This window comes from Rissa tridactyla, chromosome 12, assembly GCF_028500815.1.
Source record: "Rissa tridactyla isolate bRisTri1 chromosome 12, bRisTri1.patW.cur.20221130, whole genome shotgun sequence".
NCBI lineage: Eukaryota > Metazoa > Chordata > Aves > Charadriiformes > Laridae > Rissa > Rissa tridactyla.
This window is the reverse complement of record NC_071477.1, coordinates 5,845,360-5,866,884: the sequence shown is the minus strand read 5'-3', so window position 1 is coordinate 5,866,884 and position 21,525 is coordinate 5,845,360. Positions and strand designations below refer to the sequence as shown.

Below are 21,525 nucleotides of genomic sequence, written 5' to 3'. Positions count from 1 at the left end.
GATTTCCAAATGAGAATTCCTTTCACTGTGGTTTTTTGCCTTTTTGCCTTCTCACAATAAGGAAGCCTCTTCTGGAGACACTCAGCTATACGCTTCTTTTAAAAAACAACAGCAGCAAAACCCATTTCTTAGTAAATCTGTTCTTACTCCTTTGTAACACGCACTGAAAGACAGCAAAGCCCTTGGAATGAATACCTGCTGCAGAACTAAGTTCCCTGGGCATGGAACAGTGGAAAGGCAGCACAGAAAAATGGCCTGATAAAGAGTATCTTTATTAACAGAACACCCTCTGCTCGCCAGCAGAAAATATTTTTCATGTGGTGGTCTTCTGAAGTGAATACCTAGGGAAGGCATCAGTCTGTGTAAACAGAACTTTGTTGTGCCAATTTGTTATTTTGCCACCAACCCTCCAGAATACGACAGGAATCTGTTACTTGAATGAGCCATGATGCTCAGTACAGAGTTAAATTTATCTCAATTAAAGTTAGCATTCTCTGTCACAAGAACATCACATAAATAAACTTTCTCAGTTGATAGAATTATTTTTCTTACATTCGGCATGATGCTTGGATTCCAGCTCACCAGGAGCATTGTGCGGAGCTTTTTCGACCTTCCCAGGTCCAGCTTTACCCATCAGTGAAATCAGTATTTCTTACTGTTGCCAGTATTTTAAGATAAGATTTTTCTTGGCAAAATGTTTTGAGATACTTGAGCGCGTTACTCTTTATAAATGCAGAGTATTAATGCATGTGAAAGCAGGTAAGCTTATTAGATGCTACAGCATTGGAATAGCACATCCTTGGTTCCACCCGTAATTCTGTAATGAACCAAAGCAGTAGTGGCTGAAGGAATGGTCAGTCTTCCATGACTTTGCAAGCTGCATTGCAAAACCTCTGTCTGAATGCATTTCATACGCACCCGAAAGCTGTGCAGAGAAAAAACCAGAAGCCACCCCTTGGCACTCCTCCTCTGTGGCAGGGTTAGGCTGGGGCGGACCCGTGCCTGGTTCCGGGGTGTCCTTCCTCCCGGAGCCGGGAGCTGCTGGTCCTTAGGATGTGCTGGGGGCTTCGTCCAGGTTTCCCAGCAAACAGACGTGAAGCCGCAGAGTTTCTGAAAGGGTAGAAGGTTCTGAAGGAGGTGGTGTGTCTTTTTCTAGTACTTTCCTCCTCCTCATTAGAAACCACAGTTTATCTTAAGAGTTCTTTACAAGACAGAAGGCTCTTAAATGTATTCTATTGGGTTCACCAGAATGCTCTGCTCGCCCACCTAATGGTGGATGCACCCAGAAGCACACGACGCCTTCCCCTTTCTCTTGTCTCATCTGCGTCAGTATTGCAGGGGAGCGTGCTTGAGCTTCCTCCCCTGCTAGGCAGATGTCCATTATAATGAAATGTAAAAAAAAAAAAAAAGGAGGGGGGGGAATAATAAAGGCAGAGGAGTGTAATGTTATGGTTTGATTTGACAGGACCTCCTGCTGTTGCAGCTGCCAGTGCCAGCCATGGAATAGATTAATCTGTATTCCAACACGCCGCAGCTGAAGTCAGGATCGATCTAATTAGGGTGTTTTAAACACTGCTTGCATTCTGAAGTCTTCGTGCCTGTCTGGAGAGGGAAAGGCTCCTGAGAGTCCGAGGTGATCCTGGTCTAAGGAGGGCTCTGGTGCAGCTGGGCGAGCACATGGGATGTGACCTGCCTAGGGCCAGGGCTGCGGCTGGCACGGTGCATCGCAGCGTCGGCGTCGTGGAGAGTCGCGGTACGTGCAGGTGAACCGGTCAATGGGGCAGAAAACAGGGTTATCTGCTAATAAGAAAGAAGCCTCTGTCTTCCCATGTCCACCAATTTGTGAGATTTTGGGAAGTTCATATGAAAAAACAAGTTGTTCTTGATTTTTTGATGCGTACTAGCTACTATTCCTTTAAAGGAATCTTCGGTGGTGCTGAGCACGGCTCATTTTGGTGTTTGCTTTTCAAAGGAAATACATTTAGTTGTTCTTAGAAATGGGGGCTAGGCAGCAACTTCTGCCTCTGGCCTTGTCTGTTGTCCCTCTTGAAAATGACTCTTTTTGTGCAGATGATGTGGGCTTTGGCTGAGCTTTGGCGTGATTATTTAGAAGTTCCCCAAATATTCAGTTCAGGCAGGGTGCCCGAGGCGTCGCCCATGGGCGATGTGCAGCTTGTGGCCTCTGTCTGTCAGCTGAGATCAAAGCTGGGCAGCTGCAGGTCTTGCTCTCTGAGGACTCTGAACAGCACCAGCTACTAATCATTTTCCAAAGAACATCCAACCCGGAGCAAATATTGGGATTACGGACTTCTACAATTTTGCATATGTGAGATACATATTGGTGCAGTTTGTAGGAAAATGGTGAGACCCCCACATCTGCGGAAACCTTCACTCCCAGGTTAACACCGCTCCCTTTTGATTACTTCTGTAAATGCTTTAATTCATTGAATAATGGATTTAGCCACTTATCCCATTGCACTTCTCTTACCCCAAGGTTTGCCCTGATTTTGGCTGGTGTCCTTGCACGTGGATGTTTGGCTGTTGCTGTTTATTGGGCCAGGACTTGCATTATGGCATAATTGTGATTTTGGGGAGGGGAGCGTGAAACACATTGGTGCATTTTTTTTCAGGAAGCTGATCAAGATAAAGGTTGAGATAGTTCATAAATATTTCAGTAAAATATATATATTTTTTTAACGGTTTGAGCAGGTAACTAAATATTTCCTGGATTTTCTGGAGTGGTATGTTGAAAGAATAACCTCATTCTTAAAAAAAACCTGTGTCAGCTTCTTTAGACTTCTCAGTAGTTTTAAAGATTTTATTGATAAAATGGATAAATATCTGCATATGACCACCAAAGCAAAAAATGATGGTTAAAATACATTTCCTAGTAAAGGAGTATTGAAAAAAAGCAATGAAGATATATCATTGGTGAGAATATTACTACTAAAATACTGCATCAACATTTCTAAACGCTTCCAAAAAAAGGTTTGTGAAAAAATAATGTGGAGTACAGAATGCTGGCTCCTTTCTAAACCAGCAGAGCATCTGCTGGCTTGTATTTTTTTTTTTAAAAAAAGTCTTCATTTTGTTGCGTGTGGTTTTTTTTTTTTTTTTTTTTTTTTTTTTTACCTTAAGAGAATAGGATCTTGCAAGGACTTCGGAGGCTTTTACAGTGTCTTTTTTAATGTGGACACTTAATTTGGTGTCGCTTTTTGTGGAATAACTGTTTCTCTGCAGCGAGAGCGTGCACTGACATACCCAGAGCCATCCTTCACCCTCGTGTTATCCTGTCGAGATGACAGAGCAGCCGCACGGTGCTGGCCACCCGATAAACCTGTTATCTCCCCTGCTCCTCCTGCCAGCAGCTCTCCCAATCTCTTTGGTACATGAAAAATTGACACCACCTCAGGCAGAAATCTGTTTCTAAGGAAGCTACATTTATAAGTAGCTAATGAAATGGGGGGGTGCATGCGTGTGTGTGTGTGTGTGTTACAGCCTCTTCTGTTTGATGCCCTTATGTCGTATGCAGATAATGCGTGCTGCAGAGAGGGCAGGCACAATTTGGACTTCGCCGTTCCGCGGAAGCGTAAGCTGATAGGTAGCGCAGAAGCTCCCTGCAAACACCTCAGTGTCGCTTGTTCTTTGTACGCTGGTGCAATCGATCAAGGCTTCTTGTGGCTCCAGGCTAAGCAGCGCCATGGAAATGCATGTTAAAATGGTTTGACGGCAATAAGAGGATGATCCCTTTCCTCTGCACATTGTGTTTTCCTCTCTGAAAATAACATATCTTGACACCCCTTCTCCTCTCCCCACTGCTGTGGGCGAGGAGGTGTTGATGGCCATTGTTTTTCATCAGTCCTAATCAGCAAGATCAAAGTGGGGACACCTTGTAGAAGTTACAATTTTGAATACATCAACATGTCTAAAACATAAGGTCTGTGCATGATGCAGACCTGTAGGCAGGAAGCAATAGCAAATGATTTGGCAAGGGAGGGAAACTCCTGCCTGTCTCGTTTGCTTTGCGCCTTTGTGCTTGGTTTTATTTCCCCACGTTAAAACCATATACTCTTTGATACTGCCAACATCATTTCTCCTGTTGGCGTACATTTTGCAAATGATTTGCATCTCTGCATCTCCTGTGCTGCTGGGGGTGCAGGAGTGCGGTGTGGGGCCGCTCTGCTTCCCTTGCATGAGGAAGGGGGGTCAGATGCCTGCCCTGGGCTCCTTCCCTCGCCTCGCACTGCATCCCAGGGCAAGCCGGTTCCTCTGCCTGGAAAGTGTTCATGGGCAAAACGAAAAAGAGCCAGAGCACAAGGGTTGTAACCTAAAAGCTTGCCTCAAAATGTTCCAAACCCAGTATGGATTTATATGTATATTGTATATAAATTACACATAAAACTGGTGAATCCTTCTGAGGAAGCAAGGAGACAGAGAAGCACTTGCTTTTGTACTTCACAGAATCTGGTGCAGCCAAATATTAACAGTTAAAGAACCGTAAGATGCCCTATGTGAAAAAGTGTGCTTTTGGAGATCATGTTGCTTTTTGTCCCACAAGGAGCAAAGAGCTCAAGGCCCCATTCTGAAATGCTGCGGTTTTGACCACCACCTGATCCCGGTGAGGCAGTGGACTGCACTGGTGAGGGACAGTGTACGGGGGCTGTGCTGGGACCTGTGCTCAGGTGGAGCTTCTGAAAGGAGTGCAAGGCACAGGGGCAGCAATGCCATGTGGCCCGTCGGTACCTCCTTTGGTGGTTCCCCACCGAGGGACATCCGTGATCCTGCAGGAGAAGTCCTCAGAGCTTGGTCCTGCTCCTCAGGAGACCATCGCTGCCATTGGTTCAAGGCACTTGGTTCAGTCACCTTTCAGAGTGAAGCTGTGGTTGGACGTTAGCACAGATGTTCTCTCTTGTGTGCTTGCAACGTTGACTTTTTACTTGGCTCCAAGGTTTGTGCTGTAAAACGTGACTCCCAAGTGCGATTGAGAAGACTGTAGAACACGTTTATTTGATCATTTCTGGTTTGCTGCGGCACATTCATATTCAGTCCACGGGATTTTCTGTAAATAAAACTGGTTTGTTTGAGGATTTTTTTTTTTTCCTCTAGCTAATACCAGTTAAGTCTCTGCAGGAGCTGCATGCTGGCACAGTTATTCCTTTCTCAAGCTTTCCTGTTTCAGTAACCGTCCCGTTGGCCAACTAAGGGTCATTTGAGTGACAGTGCTGGCTTGGGCCAGGATTCCTTTTAGCCCCAAGGTGGGAGGCAGCGTGCTGTGCCTTTAGCTGTGACGGAGGGTGCCAAAAAGAGAGTGCGTGCTGCTGGGCAGGCGTGCCAGCCTGGGGAGAGGTAAACTGGAGCAGAATTTGCGCTTTCCGTAAGGCGTTTTTTCCAGGTCACCAAGGAAAAGCAGGATCAGTGTAGCAGGAGTAGTGCGGCAGAGCCAGAGGAGACCTCGCCAGCTGGGCTGTGATGGGCAAGGAAGTGTCTGTGTCCCCTGCAAACGTGACTTGCTGCTCTTGCCACCGCTCTGCCGCCGCTCGCCAGTGATGGGAAGGAACCAGGGTTCTGCTTATCAATGGCTACATGCGGGAGCGCAAGTAGTAAATTTAATGGCATGTTAGAGAGAAAATAAGCTCCTGTTCCTGATCTCAGCATGCAATTTTCATTTTGTATCTCCAGAACATGTCTGTTCCATCCTGGCCTCCCTTCTGCGAAACCTGAGAGGGCAGCAGAGGACACGGTTACTGAATAAATTCACAGAGAATGACAGTGAGAAGGTGAGTGCTGAATACGTGTCTGCAGTCTCTGGGCTACCAGGCTGGGAGGATACTGGATAATGGCGGGGTGCCTGTGTACGCTCGCTAAGTTACTGAAAAGCCGTTATTGTACCTGCCTGTACTTGTGCTCTCACAGGCCATCGTTCTCTCATTCATGTTGTTACCTACAAACTGGAGAACTGGAAATGCCTGTAGTGCTCGGCCTCCCACATCATACGTGCTCTTGTTTTCTGGTGCTCTTGCACGTGGTGGTAGCGATTCTCAGCCCTGTGTCTCTCTGCTGAAGCCTGATCGTGCAACACGCGTTGTGTGGTGTGACGTTGTGCTGGCTCTGTGAGACCAGGGCAGTGTGGAAAGGTGCCAGTTTTTCTGGTGAAGCTCTTGCGCAGAGAGTTTAGGAATTGCTATAGTACACATTTAACATTCCCCATTCCTCGGCTAGAATGTGTCACTTTAGTGGTGTTTACTCTGGGAAATGCTTTCAAAAATATTTACTTGGTGGTGGATAGATCAAACAACCGTGAAACAGAAACAGCAGCTTTTGCAAACCAGTAATTCCCAGTGGATTTGTAAATTCCACCACTGGGGAAATATTGGTTCCTTAGTATTCCTCATTAGTGTGTCTTAAAGGTGTTTTTCATAACCTGTTCTACCAACTGCAGAAAATTTTCCATTGCTGGATAGGCTTTCATTTGCCTAATACAGTTCAGGGGAGAGCAGGAGAGCCGTAACATGTCAGATACATTTAAAATAAGCTTGGCTGCGTACAGCATAGACAGAAAGGTCAGTTGGAGAAACCAGGAGAACAGGAGAACCACAGCACAGCAGAGCGAGCTAGGGATACATGTCTTCTTGCCGCCTTTTAGCTGGAGCTGACGAGACCATATTGTGCTGTGGGATTACATTCAAATGCCTGCAGACTCGGTGTGCTCACCCGACCAACACTTGTAGCGTCCTTCTGTAATGTATTCCTTCCTGTGAGTGACAGAATTGCCTGTTACTTTTTGAAGACTGCAGCTAGGAGGAAAACAACGTAGCATGAAGGATTAAAGATGATTGCATTGTTCTTTTTTCTTGCTTAGGTCTCTCTCTTCTGCCCTTGCAGGTTGATAGGCTGATGGAACTGTATTTTAAGTACCTCGATGCAATGCAGGCAGCTGATAAGAAGATTGATGGAGAGAAACATGTATGTATTGCTTAAGTTTTGCCAGCTCGTGTCTACAATACCTCAGCACAGGCATGTCGTCTGCACAGAACGTCTGGCTAAGCCGGGTCACTCTTCTGAGCCGTGCCCTCATACCTGTCCTGTTACCTCTTAATTCTTGTTGGCCTGCTCTCCAGTTTCCAGTTAACCTCAGATAAAATAGGTTGAGAACTTCCCTACAGCAAGTGCTTCTGGCCTTTTCTTAGAGTGAATTTTACTAGGAGGGTCTAAGTCTGTGCTTCAATTTGCCTTCACTTTTACTTGGCTGCAGTCTTGCTTGGTTTGGCAGATGGAGAGTAAGTGAAATGCAGAGAGACAATTACATGGTAATGCGCGAGGCCTCCTACCCTGGTCTTTAGAGTTCGGATCAGCTGCGAGAAAGCGTCTATTTTGATTAGTTAGATGAGGCTGCAGCCAAAGGCTGGAGTGCTCTCTGCACACCAGCAGTGAATCGTTTTGAATGACATGAGCCTTGGTACCACACAGTACTTTCTTGGAACTGAAGCTGGAACAGACTTTTTGAAAGAGAACGAGCTGTTGGAGTCAGGAAGCAGCTTGCAGAGCTGTTAGCGAGCTTGGCCAGCTTCCCACAAGATTATCTGTATCAGCACTGAAGAGGGTGTGAGATTGATTAGCACTGACGGAGAGTAATCACTGCAGCCACCGTCCCCACACGCGGGCGAGCTCAGCGTGCCACGGGCTGCAGCCCCCCGCCAGGCTCCGACAAACAGCTGTCTGCCCACGGCCAAGGCCGCTTCTCTGGACACTGGCAAACATTCTGAGGGCATCGGAGCTCAGCGGCGCTGCTGCTGCTCAAAAAGGCATGGGGGTGAGTGATGAATGGGGTTGCCTTTGCTGCCAGCATTCGCGCTCCATATGGACAGCTGCAGCTTCACAAATGAACGGTGGCCTGAAGAAAAACAGCCTTTACCCTTTCCTGCTGTCCCTCCGCGCCTCATTCATCCTCCTTGGAACAGAGCAAGAAATTATTTATTCTTTACATTTCGGTGTTGGTGTGTGGGTTTTAGAACTCAAAAACCGGAATGGATTTTTTCTGGGTGAAGTCTTGTGATGTGTCAGCAGCTGCTATACAGAGCCTTTAAATGCAACACGCGGGGCTAGTCTATGTTCCCTTTATCCAAAAAGATCCCGAGGCATCCTGCAGGTGTTAACACCTGTAGCAGGCAGCCAGCACAAAGCAGGGGTGAAGGGAATTTGTGAAGAAGTTTGTGTAGAAGCTCTTGAATTAATAATATTAACCCATTCATGTTTACTGATGCACAAGAGAAGAGAAACCGTAAGAATCTCAGGTTTTCCTCTTGCATCCAGAAGGCCACTGTCTTTTGCCTGACTCAGAGCTTTGTAGGCTGGAATGACTAGAATAAATGGATCTCAATTCTTCGCTCCTATTAGAGCTAATAATAGGATTTAGCAGAAACATTTAATGTGCAATATATTGGACATGATGTGTATGAAATACGATGTTGAGGTTCATTCCTAGCTTGGAAAACTCTTGGAATTACTGTTTGCTTTGCTTTGTAGCATCCTCAAATATCAGTGGGACACGGTCTCCTGAGATCTGAAGTGGCTCAAGCGGTTTGCCCACGCAGAAGTAGGCAAAAGCTATCACTCTGTGTATCAAATCACAGCATTGTCTGGCTGTGACAGGATTTATGAAGCACTTTAATGTTTCTAGTTGTGGTACATGAATCACTGAAGTGGATGGTACAAACACTTGGTCCTTTAGAAACTGTGCTATGTCACCGGAGGGCTTTTGACCTTTCTTTTGCAGTAGGAGACATAGTACCCCAAAAATCGGGTATACAGATGCTCACCTTTCTCCCTGCCCCAAAGAATAATGATACCTGGTGAGATGTTACGGGTTCAGTCTATACTCATGAGAGCGAGATCCCGGTCTGATGGACAGAGTATCCTGGTGTCAGTCTTGCCTTACAAGAAGTGAAAACCTGATTATACAAGGAATGACCGAGTGTATCATACCTGATGTTTCATCTTTAGTAGTGCAGCTGCCGTAAGAAGCTCCTGCTCTTGCAGGTCTCTTCCTTTTTCTTTCTTTTAGCTTGGCTTCTTTTAGGGATCTGGTTTCTAGCCCAGCTCCTCAGCCTGTGGCAGTGAAGGTGTGGGAATAGTTGGGGATAGAAGGGAGGGGAGGAATAATTTCTGAAGCCAGCTGTTTCTGAGAGAGAATGGTTGTAATGAAACTGCACCCTCAATCAGGACATTGAAACAGCATAAGGTCCACTGAGTCCCTTCTCAATGTTACCCACTTCTCTGCTTCTGTGGCATCTATTCAGAAGTGATCAGAGGTGATAACTTAGTGATTACCCTAATGGTCATGTAAAACCCAGGAGCAAAGTGTGTGAGCATTTGTCTCCAACACTTGATGCCTGTCGTAGCACTTTTCTCAGAGTTTTTAGTTAATGAAGCCCAAAAAAAAATCTTGTCCCCCTCTCAAATTCTTTAATTCTTTCTGTAGGAAATGGTGCAAAATCCTATGGCTTTTGACTCCCTCTAAAATGAGGTATAACTTACAGGCGGCAGCAATAGCCTTAGTGATCTCTGAAGATGGCAGGAAAAGACAGGAGATGGTTTAATATTTTTATAGTTCCACAGAAAATTATGCTCAGCAGGTTTATTCGATAAAATATTCTCACCAGACACTTTGCGCTATAATGACTTACAAATTACATGCTAATTGTGCTACAGTTAAGTCATTCTATCCTTGAAAGGCAGAGGTGGAACTCCTAGCATGAGGGCAGATTGGGATAACTGAAATAGGGATTTGTGTTAGCTCAACATTTCAGTTTGGTTTAGAAAAACCAAATTGCCGGGAGTTATACTGAGGGCAGGACGTGGTGTCCCGGCAGGGGCTGTGTTAGTGAAAATGAAAAGAACACGACCGTCTTCATGGGAGGGTGCGCGCATTCTAGAGCGGGGCTGCATTTGCGCTGTCTGCACTGTGAGCTTTTCCAGCAAACGGCCAGCAAGCCGAGGTAAGCTTTGAACTTTTTTGCTGAGCTCGGTGGGTCTTTTTAGATGACTGCCCTAACGTGGTGCCCGTTTCTTGACGCTGAAGTTGAGCTCATGCTTTTGCAGGAGCTGCTGCTCTGTTTCTCCTGACTCGGAAGCCGTGGTGTGCTGTGTAGCAATCGCAATGAGCTTTTCAGCTCTTGCAGATTGGTGGCTCAATGTACAGAATTTCAAGTGTGTTTCTGCTTATAAGGCAGGAGTGAAGAAAGTCCTTCCCACGACAGAGGGCTCTGGTGGTTTCTTGTGTGGTTCTGAGAGTTTCTTGGTCGCCTTGGTGTGACCTGGATGCCTGCCTGCTCTCCTGGCAGCAGCAGAGTCCATGCCTGACTAGGGCTCGCTCCTAACAGTTCTGTCTTTCGAGGAAAACGGTGGTCAGTCTGCTGAAGAGACCGTGTGGTCTGCAGCCTCTGCATTTGATAGAGGCTCCTGGAGAAATCATTGTCACAGCTGTGAGCTGAAAGCAGATGGTCTTGGGCATTCCTTGTTATGGTGGTCTGACTTCACCCAAGGCTTCTGCTTGCTTTTCTCCTGTTGGCAAGTGTCAGTCTCCATCTCCTGCATGTCCTTTTTGACTAAGAGCTTAGCAATGACCTTGAGTTCAGCTATCTGCCTGGGGTCTGAAAGCACCTCCTGACCATGGCTTGCATCACTTGCCAACCCCAGTAACACAGACAGAAAGTAGTAAGGGGAGAGAATCTGTATTTGGTGTAGGACGCAAGTTTTGATATGCACGGCCATTCAGAGCCTTCTCATCTCTGATGACCTGGAGCAGCCTCGCTGTCCCACCCGGTGAGGAAGTAAAACCAGGGTTCTGGTGGTGCTCTTTGTTCTCGATCAGCGCCCATCCCTTCTGCTCTGCCCAGCCTTGCCGTGTGTGCTGGGGAAGGTGAATGGAAGGTAAGGAAGGAGGAGGATGCGGGGAATCCTGTGGGCCCCTACTCCAGTGAGGACATGGAGCAGATGGGATCTTCTGTGTAGCATTGGCAGATCCATTGTACCTTTAGGTTTTGAGTCTTTACTTGACACCTCGAGGCCTGTCAGTCCTGCCTCATTAGTGTGACAGAAGCTCATTTTAGCTTCACAAAAGCCCATCTTATTGCTGTCTTCTCCCATCAGCAAGGGGCATCTCCGTACATATTGTTGGCAGATTAGAAATGGCATCTGAGTGCTCATTTGGAGGTTAGGGACTTGACAGCTCTGAAAGAGAGACAAAGTGGAAAGGTGGCTATTTGGTACTGTACTGGGAGGCAGATTAGCATTTAAAGGGTGGTTGTGATTTTATTATTTTTTTTTCTTAAAAAAAGACTGTGAAAAGGCACCTTAAAACTGTACTTGTCTTCTAATTCATATCTGCTTAATTTACTGGCACAAAATAATCTTGCTTCTCTGTCGAGAGGGGCTGTTACAACTGCTGCCTTCTCTGTGTAATCAAGACAGCAGTTGCCTGGATTCGGCTCCTGTGATCGCCGTGCTTGGATCAGAATACAGAACAGACATGGTCTTTGTTCCCTGCTCTGGAGATTCAAAGTCCCGGCCTGTTGATGTTTTTCTGGTCAGGAATTTAGCACTGTTGAGAAGAGTAGCCAATAAGCCTGTGTGCGGTGAGGAGGGTAAGTGGTAGTTTTGGGAAGGAGTGCCTCGTCATCTTTCTGAAATGGGGTTTTTGGTTGTTTCAGTCAATATTCCGATCTCTTGCTAGCCAGACTCAACATTGCATAGCTTTAGAGACCGGATTTGATCAGATTCATGCAATTTGGCATGCATGTAGGGTGAGGAAAGTCACTCCTTGTGCAAAATTGGATTTTTCTTTTCACTGGCAAGAGCTTGCATGCACATTTTGCCCAGTCATGCCTGTGCCCATGAGTTTGAGAAGCTGGAGTAAATTACGGTTGTGCAAATGCTGGAGTCTTTAGCATGAGGATCTGATGCTAAAGCATCCTGGAGCGTAGCCAAAGCAGGGAATTCATGGCATTGGTAACTAGGGATTGCTTTTTAAACTTAACTTGTTCTTTCACTGGCAAGCTAAGTTTCTGGGAGGAAAAGTATTTCGTTACTTGTGCTTTCCTCTCTCACTTTCGGGACGGAGTGCTAAACAGCTGTGCTTCTAAGCCACTTATTCAGATTTCTGTATGGTGAGCGTCCATTGCACTCCCTCCAGTGAGAAGTGCACAGGGTTAATTTTCCTTCTTGTGCCTAAAAGACTCTACTGACAATTAGATGTGAGGACTTGGCTTGACAAAACGGGAAAATTTGGTAGCCTCCATCATCTTTGGTGCCGGTGACCTTGTGTGTGTTTGCCTGGAGCACGAGCACCCCAAGGAAGCGCTTCTTGCTGAGCATTACAGGTACAGTGCTCTCGCCGGTGATGGCTCTAATGAGAAAATATTGCTCCGCTGGTGTGTGCCCACCTGCCAGCCGGCTGCATAATAAATCACACAAGCTGCAGCGAGCTAGCAGGGTCTGACAGGCTGCTTCCTTTATTTAAGAGCAAAACCAAAAAAGCAAACCCCCAAATGCAAAAGGTCACACATGACATCAGTTATTTTGGCCTGTTGGTCTCCATGAAAATGGATGGCGGGTTCAGCTGGGGGACGTGGCCGGCCTTTCTTGGGAGGAAACTGCTCTGAGCGTATTGCTGGGCTGCTTTTGCTGGTGTTTTGAAGAAGACGCTCTGTCCAAACAAGACAAATGGAATGGCCTCTTGCCTTCTGCCTTTGGGCTTCCATTTGGGCAGGTCTCGCTGGTGAAACACCTTACGTGCAGGGGAAGAAGGAACCATCGCCGTACCCGCAGAAGCCAGTGGTCTTCTGCTAACGGACCCCAGCTGGCATTTGGCCCCGTCAGCATCCCTAACAGATGAAGCTGGAAAAGGAAGGCTGGCCATGGTAAAGCTGTACTTGTGGAGAATTTTCAGACCTGTTTTCTCATTCATCAGTCGATAATGAAGTTGGAAGCCTGATAGGTCTTTGAGGCTGCTGGAGTCATGTTCTGCACTGCTTAACAGCACCCTCAAATGGCCAGTAAAGAGCAGGGTTTTGTTTTGTTTTTTTTTTTGTTCCATTTTGACAAAGAACTTATAAATAATAGATAACACTGGTTTGTTCCATATTCAGAGTCTCTGATCGCTCAATTTCAAAATGTAATTTGTATGTTTAAATTAAAATTTTAATTTGCAGATGGACACACTTCACAACCAGCAAAGGCTGAATCTTGTTCAAAATTGAATGAAATGTTTTGTGAATTTAAATGAATTATTAAAAGAAATACTTCCTTGGCAAGAAATATATGGATGTTAATGTTTTGGGGAACAAAGCGCTTCTTAAGAAACCACAAATATTACCAACGTTTTGCCACGAGTAATGGGAAGCACTTTGAGAGACAGTCATCACACCTTTTCTTTGTGTTGCTTTACAGGACATGGTGCGTCGGGGAGAGATAATAGACGATGACATGGAAGACGAATTTTATCTCCGTCGTCTGGATGCCGGTCTCTTTGTTCTACAGCTCATTTGTTACATCATGGCAGAGATCTGTAATGCCAATGTTCCCCAGGTAAAGCTGTGTACAAGGTTGGCAGATCACTTGTATTTCCATCCATGATACAAACAAGACTCTAAATCCTTGCAAATGCTGTCTTATTGAATAATCTCCTCTTTAATTCCTTTTTTTTTTTTTTTTTTTTTGGAGGAAACCTCCTGCTTATTGCACTTGTGTGTATACAGCTTCATCACGTCATAGCAGTTAGGAGGGCATTAGTGGGTACAGAAGCTGATCGTTGTCACAGAATTCATACAGTCTGCCATGAGCAAAATCACAGTTTGAAATGGAAAAGCCCTATTTATGCCACTGCTGAGAGAGTAGTGGAAGGGGACGTTCTCTCAGAAGGTCTCACAAAGGCACAGACTACAGCAGGTGGCTTCTCTTGATTGTGCAAAATACTGCATCTCTGCTGGTGTGAACATATTGGAGTTTGTGAATATGTTATGTGATTACTTGTGCCTGTGCTACATGCATTTCTGAATGTTTCTGAGCATGTGCTCTGGGACTGTGGGCTAACAAGGTGTTGAGTTGGGTTTTGTGGTGCTCAGCGTTTCCTGCTCTTCCCTCAAAAAAAGTGGGGGAAAAAGGGGTTGTGCATGGTTTTGTGTTGTATTGGATATGACTTTCTTCTCTTTCCTGTCCCCAATTAGATTCGCCAGAGAGTCCATCAGATTCTGAACATGAGAGGCAGCTCCATTAAAATTGTTCGACACATCCTAAAGGGTGAGTTGAGATATTCCTATGCATGGGTCTCATGTCTACCAGGGACAGCTTGGTCATCGATTTCTAGGATCAGCCTTCACATATGATTCTCCTTGACTTCCTGAGCATCTTCAGGCAGCAGTTGAGTAGTGTTCTGAGATCTGGGCAGGGCTGGAATCACCCTGATAAGGGGCATGCTTTACCTTGGAGTTAGGACACCTGCTGTTGTCTGCTGTCATGGAACAGCATGTCACTTCATGCTGCCATCAGCTGCAGACTGGCTGGAACTCGCTACTGACGTTAACTCTAGAGTAAATATTTAAGGAAAGTGTATATGCACGCTAGAGGGGAGAAGAGTGGAGTCTCATCTTTCATTAACATGGCCCTGCACTTTACCATCTGCACCATATTAGTATCCGTGGTGTATTTGTCTTGTTCTTAGTGTCAGATTAATATGGATTATAGCATTAAAGTATCCTCTGTAGCTTTAAAATGTAGCTGTTGTGATTTGCAATCCGGGTTTTAAAGTACTGCTTGTTATTTTTAATGCTTATGTTGAATTAGAGCAATGCTTATTTGAGCTGTGACTCTCATCTGTAGCCTGCCGTCCTTCAGCAGAAGCAGCCAGTTGAACTGGGGAAGAAGAGGACAGGAGTCAGACTGTCCCCACAGCTCCCTCTGAGCTGCGAGGCTTAGCTAGAGAGCTGGTAATCTGCTGCCCACAGGAGGTACCTCCTTAATTAGCAGAGGGCTGTGCAGGACATGTCTGCTCCTGAGGCGGTGTTGTTTTTGGTGACAGGGTGAGGAGTCCCTCTCTCTTTCTCTTGTGGAGGGAAAGGAAGGTTGGCAGCATCTCTGGGGGTAATGGGCTGTGCGTTGTGCTGTTTCGATGTCTCTGCTTTCTTTGGGAATAACAATGATGTTCTCCTGGCCTTTTCTTCCCCCCGCCCTTCCCCAACACTGGCAGATACAGGCAGCTTTTTTTCTTGCAGATCCTGTTTTTCTCCCTTCCCATATGCAGGAAAGAGGGGGATCAGAAGGATGGCTGGTATGACCATATTAAGAGTGATTTTCTGACAGTGTGAGATTACCTGCAACTCTAGGCAATCTCTTTGGCCCTTGTCCTTTGCCAGCAAGTGCAAGCTAATGTCTGCTGATGAACAGGGGGGACTGGATAGGATGTCTTTTCTGCTTTTAATTATGATACTTGACAATTCCTGCCTGCAGACTGTCCATTTCCAACTTGGAGCATGACATGCATCTGCTTTCAGATTGCCGTGCTTGACCGGGGCCACGGGTGCCCAAGGGATTTGTCTGCACACCTCGCTGTATTTACGCACCTCACGTTCATGTCTCTGGTTTGTTGATTTACATACTAAGCTGAATTGGAGGGCAGCTGCATTAAAATTTCATCTGATTCTTTCTTTCACAGACAGTGACTTGCATTGTGAAACTTTTTCAGTGGTTTTATCATGTCTTGCAAGCTGTGGATTGTACAGCAGGCTCAGTACTCTCAGCAGTAACACGTTCTCTGCCTGAAGAGGCCAGACATAGCATGTTAATAATACAGGTGTTGGATACCATTTTTGGGGCTCTGTCTTCAGCTCTCCTCAACTTTTATGCTTGTCAGTTTTAGAGCCTTTTGCCATCACAGTTGTCAATTACCTTAGAAATGCATTTGTTGGTGGGATCTTGTGAAATACTACAACAGGGCCCAGAAGATTCCTACCTGGTAGGAGCAGGTGAAACTTAAGCTTTTCAGTAGTTACACACCTACGTCGAAATATGTTGTCAGTGTAGATTCACCAACTTTTAACAGAAGGGTCTCCAGAGGAATCGGTTCGTTGAGGACAGTTTGCCTGTTGGAGTAGTTTGGTTGTGGACCTGGAAGTGTGGGGGGCCAGCGGGGGATTTCTGAAATTCAATTGGTGTCAGAACTGTACGACTCTATCCCAAATGACTGAGAGATCGGGAGCCTTCAGCCTTGTCTGAAACGTTTCCAGGCCACTTTCCGACTTGCTCTCAGGACAGATAAGGGCTGGTTTATTTTTACTTTTCTTTCAGTGTTTTGCTCTTGTTCAGTTTTTATTTTCTATTTTTGCATACTAATTAGGTGCTTAGTTTTTAGTTTGATTTTTATGGCCTACATATTCTCCATGTTTCTCTGGCAACCTGACAGCTGATGGATCCCTTGGGGTTGCTCAGAATTACTTATGATGCAAGCGAGGAAGCAAGACTGTTTTCTTATGGTAGGGCTTTCAAGGGGGAGGAGTGGGCAGGGAATAACTGAAGGCTCATTAAGTGCATTTCTGCAGGCTGACCAGTCCTCCCACCATTCCTTTTTCTTGAAGATCAAGCATTACTTGCAACGGGACAGGTGGTTTATCCTTTGGAAGAAAAGAACCGAATGGTGTGTGCCTTGGCCGGCGGGGTGTTTTGGGGATGGTGACTGGTCTTCATGACAGCAAGTGTTGCCTGTAACTTTGCCATTCCTGGTCTCCATCTCTCTCATTGGGAATGGAGTTGAGGCACAGACCTCTCTAAATAGTGATAGTCAGCCCTGGAACGGGAAAGCACGCTGTTCCTTACTGATCTGGACAGACCAGGCTTTGGTACCTGCTCCCTTTGGGGAGCTGCTATCAGAGGAGCAGGAGCTCTGCGGGAACTGAGATGCAGAGGTCCCTCCCCAGAAGCACTGACAGGAGATGCCTGGTTAAACATCTTCTTTTCAGTGAAGGTAATGGGCCCATCAGGGAGCTGGGAAGGTGGAATGCCTACTGAATGCTATAAACCAAACCTGTTAGCATGGGTAATCAAAAAGAAAAGGTAGGTATGTTATGAGGACTGTGCTAAATTTGGCCTGTGGTCCCTCAGTATGTGCAGGCTTTATAGCTTCCAATATCCATTACAAGCTTCAATATTTCCCTATTGATTTTTACTGTTCTGTAACCATTGTATTTTGTCTAATGAAGCAGAAACCAATCTTAGGTCCTTTCCCTTTGTGTAGCTACAGCAATGTGTAAGCTGTGTTTAACTGTTGGCAGGGGGAGCTTACATTTGATTTTTTTTTTTTTTTTTTTTTTTTGCTGTCTCACTGAAGTAGTGGAATTTTAAATAAAAAAGTAAATACATAAAGCCTTGATGGGAGATTTTTTTTTTTAAGCCCAGTTCTGGGGGTTTTATCTGGTCTTTTCAAATTAGCAGCTGTTGGTAACCCAGTAAACATTCTGCCTTGGGAGTCACTGGGACTTTAGTATTACGAAGCCTAAATATTTAGAAGGAAAAATGTTGAGCTTTTGGATAAGATTAGAGGAATTTGTGGCTTGCTTTTGTCTGAGTGATCTCATTGGGACAATAGAAGGGCAGTGTCGTTAGTGACACTGGGCAGTTTCTCTGCTTGAGTTGTATGTTCAAGTACCCTGGCGCAGCCCTTAAAGATCAAACCGGAGCTGGGCCACGACCCCGCTGCCTGCGGTGCGGGCGCTTCAAGCACGGAGCTCTGCCTGTGGCCGGGGCCAACCCGGGCTGCCCCAGTGCTGTGCCGGGCTCGGAGACCACCTCCGTCCCCTGGCGCAGGTATCCTGAGCTGTCGAGAGGCGGCAGGCAGGGAAGCATTTCCCTTGGGCTGCAATAAACACAAGCAATTGCAGTTGCCGCATCTGTTTCAGAGGCACTCACTCTGATAAAGCACGGAAAGGGCTCGTTGGGGACGGAGTCTGCTCCTCTGCGAGCTCCCCGCGGGGACACGGCTGCTGATAGAAAGCTCTGGTACTGCCCGAAGGGGACAGGAGAAAGCGAGCTAAACGCTGGCCTTAGCCGTCGCTCATGCAGACCGCAGCAGAGCTGATGCCGGGCTGCTGGGGCCTTGCCCTCACGCAATTAACCGCTACGTAGGTAGCTACAACAAATCTACTAGCTTGCTGCTGTCCTCGTTAAGTGCGATGGAGAGTTTCTTCTCCGTCTGAGGGGAGAGTTGCCTGTGCTGGTCCCCCTTCTTCCGGACAGCAAGGAGGTCGGGATCACTTGCAGCAAACCTCAGCGTTACCCGCCTGCTCTTGTTACAGGTGCTGTAGCAGTTTATAAATATTAAAAGGATTTCTCCCAGAGGCCCTGGCAAAGAACTCTGCTGCTTGTACATGGAGAGAGAGTGCATGCAGGAGGGAAGACTCCCACATCAGCTAACTTCTCCCTGTCCTCACTCTTTTCGGTGCTCTTATAATAAAGGCTTTGATGGAGCTCAGAAGCATGTAGCAGTGCTGAACGTATAAATATTAAAGCAAACTTTCTACAGCAACTTACCATTCAGATGCTGAATACAAGCTGTTCTGTTTGTTTGGGAAGAAGGGAAAGAATGCGAGAAGGCGGAGGCTGGAAAACACTGTCTAACCAGGCAGTCTGCTCCTGATTTACTAAGATTTGTTCAGCTCCTTGCTTTCGCAGCTCAAAACCTGCTTTTCTTTTTTTCTTTTTAAACCATCTTTGAATATGCAGGTTCTGGTGGCAGGAAGGAGGGAGCTGGTATGGGGATGAGAGCTGCCAGCTTTAAATGAATGTCAGGAAGGAGAGCTGCAGAGGCAATTTTTGGTTCCATGGTGTTTAGCCCTGTGCATGGATGGGCAAGACCTCAATTGGGGTCTGGTATCCTCTGCCTGAAGACAAGGATTTTGGTTTGTTGTTAAATCTGAACTGGTGTGTTTTCTTCCGTGTGGGTTAAAAGCACTCGTAGGTTGGGGAATTGGTCTCCACTTGGCAGAAATCCTCATTCAGGACGCTCGGACAACGGACAGGTTAAACACAGGGTTAGGGATGGTTAACAATTGTGTGACAGCCCCTGCCTGACCTTCCCTGATGATACTCCGTGTTAAAAGAGACCTAGAAAGGACTATCCAGGACTGGTTTGAATTTCTTGGGCTGAGAGAGGCCAGCGATACGACTGTCCAGTTCAAACAGCTGCCGGTGGGCTGCTCCATTATGGGATAGCAGGGGCGTTGGGAGGAGCACCTGGACGGTCACCTTCCTGAATGGTTAAATGCTGGGGAAGGCGTCCTGCCTCTGGGTGCTAGTGTCTGCTTGGGTTCGTTGTGCTGCTTAGTGACGAGAGCAATATGTGCCTGCTACGGTCTCTTTGCTACAAAAGCTTTTAATGTGAGGGGTCAGTAGGTGTTTATTATGCAAAGCTTTTACCTTGGGGATGGGGAGAAAAACCATCAATGCTCCTTGCATAAATTCCCATTCAGTTGTTTGCAGTGGATGTAGATTTAGATTTTACTGCGGTACCTGCAAGAGAAGTTGCCCATTGTTCATTAGTACCTCACTCAAAGCCTGTTGTCTGTCTGCTTTTCTCCCCTGCAGAGTACGCGGAGAACATTGGGGATGGGAAGAACCAGGAGTTTCGGGAGAGTGAGCAGAAGCGGATTCTGGATCTGCTGGAGAATTTCTGAGGACTCGGGGGCCGAATTCCGCGTCTGCCCACGAGGATGCAGCGTCTGGTTCTCCCCCCTTCTGCTGCCCTCCTCCAGCCTTGATTGCGCGATAAAAGTGATGTTTCTATGAAACTGCTTCTAAATGGGATTTTGGTGATATTAAAGATAGTTTGCTTTTTTTTTTTAATTCCTCGCTGGTTATTTAAGTAGTCTGCCGTGAGTGGGATTGCAGCCGCATACCTTGCAGCAGGGCAGCTCAAGACTTCTCCTTTTTTTAACATTTTTTTGCCCCCAAGTCAAACTGCAGTGGTCAGTATGAAACAATATGACCCTGTACGCATTAGAGGGAGAGTAAAGAGGAAGCCCAGATAGCTCAAGAGATTGTTTGCAAGTTATTCCAGCCTGATACATTAACAAAAATGTACAACCCGCTGTACTGGTGTAAACTGGGGAGGCTGAGGCATTGGTATGTGTCCAGTTCAGCTGTTCTTCAGTGGCAGAGGGTAGCCAGGAATCAATCCCATTAGCCGTTCCTGCTAAATCTTCCCAAAGGTGAGTCAGCATCGATGAAAAGTTTTGGCATCCCCTGAAGGGGGGGTGGGGTCTTATCTGGGTTATACTCCAAGCTAAGAGAGAGGGGTAAGTAATCAATAAAGTGCCCAAATTCCATTGACTTCCTTTTGCAGTCGGCTTTAGGTCTTGGCCGTGCTTGTTCTGTAGGAAATCAGTATTCTGATTCTTGAACTGGGGGTCTGGCTTTTTATAGCAGCAAGAAGTTCACCAATAGAGGAGAGAAAACCCCACTCACGCGGCCTTTTGCAGGTGCGCTGTGGGAGCTGCAGAAAGACCAAGTGATTTGCCTCTGACCGACTGACTGATTGCGGTGGAACAGACCGCAGCTCATTTTTCTGTTACCCTTCTGCACTTGCAGTGTAATTTCAGATGTCAGCGTGCCAAACCCCACCGCTTCTCCGAACAGTGACTCCCGACTGGGACAAGAAGTAGCTGAGAATATTTTCCCTGCATCCTCTTTTCTTCTGCTAAAGTTAATGACTGTCATCACAAAACATCGCTGCTCCAGCAAGCTGGGCCTTGCCTAATTTAGAGAGATTTGCATGCTGGCAGCATTCATTTTTTATCTCCAAGAAAAATGCATTGTCAGGGAAGCTTAAAGGCTTCCTTCAGTCATGACTGCGTAGGCACTGCTGGCCTGGGTGCTATCAAACGCTGTTATTCAGGAGATCAACATGGGAGTCATGGTTTCAGCAGCCACGAAAAGCTGCAAAAAATACATTTTTGGTGCAGAACTTGTTTGAATTCCTCATTTCTTTCTTCTGTTTTCAACGCGCTTCCTTAAAGGTGTTTTTTTTCCCTTATCTTTCAGATGTGTTTAGTTTTTTTTTACTTGAGTCTGGGAATTGTTCCCTTTCTACACCGCAGACACTTGGTTTGTGGTCAAAGATGGTCTCTGGATTTGCTCCTGGAAGATGATCTGTTGTTCTGTCTCACAGTACCCTTGCGTTTGAAAAGCCGGGGAGAAAGGGAGGGAGCGCGGGGAAGGAGATTTGAGGCAGAAATGTAGGGGGAACTTAATAAAAATGAAACGGCTTCAACTGAAAAGCGTAGGGTCCACGTATCTGGGGGGGCAAAAGGGCAGGGAGGTTCTTGAAAATAGTATTATAAACTGTTTGAGTAGAAGGTAAGTTTTTTTTTTTTTTTTAAATCTAAATGGAGCGTCTTTGATTGCACTGGGTTTGCTGCACGTGTTTGTGCTTTGCAGTCACTTCAGAGCTGGGTTCGTGTGCTGGTGCGGGCGTGCGGTGCATGA

The 21,525-nt window shown here is 46.3% G+C and overlaps 1 protein-coding gene across 5 annotated transcripts in view; it reads left to right on the top strand.

The window, feature by feature from the left end:
- The window catches only part of CTNNBL1 (catenin beta like 1), a 56,085-nt gene extending 36,201 nt beyond the window's left edge, over positions 1–19,884 (top strand). Inside the window, exons 12-16 of one of the 5 annotated variants that reach the window (XM_054218074.1) lie at positions 5,680–5,777; positions 6,883–6,963; positions 13,447–13,584; positions 14,223–14,295; positions 19,627–19,884. In XM_054218074.1, coding sequence (XP_054074049.1) covers positions 5,680–5,777; positions 6,883–6,963; positions 13,447–13,584; positions 14,223–14,295; positions 19,627–19,715 — 479 coding nt within the window. In that variant the 3' untranslated portion in view covers positions 19,716–19,884. The other 4 variants (XR_008468960.1, XM_054218075.1, XM_054218078.1 and 1 more) reach the window with 4 other exon arrangements.
- Positions 19,885–21,525: the final 1,641 nt, after the last annotated feature.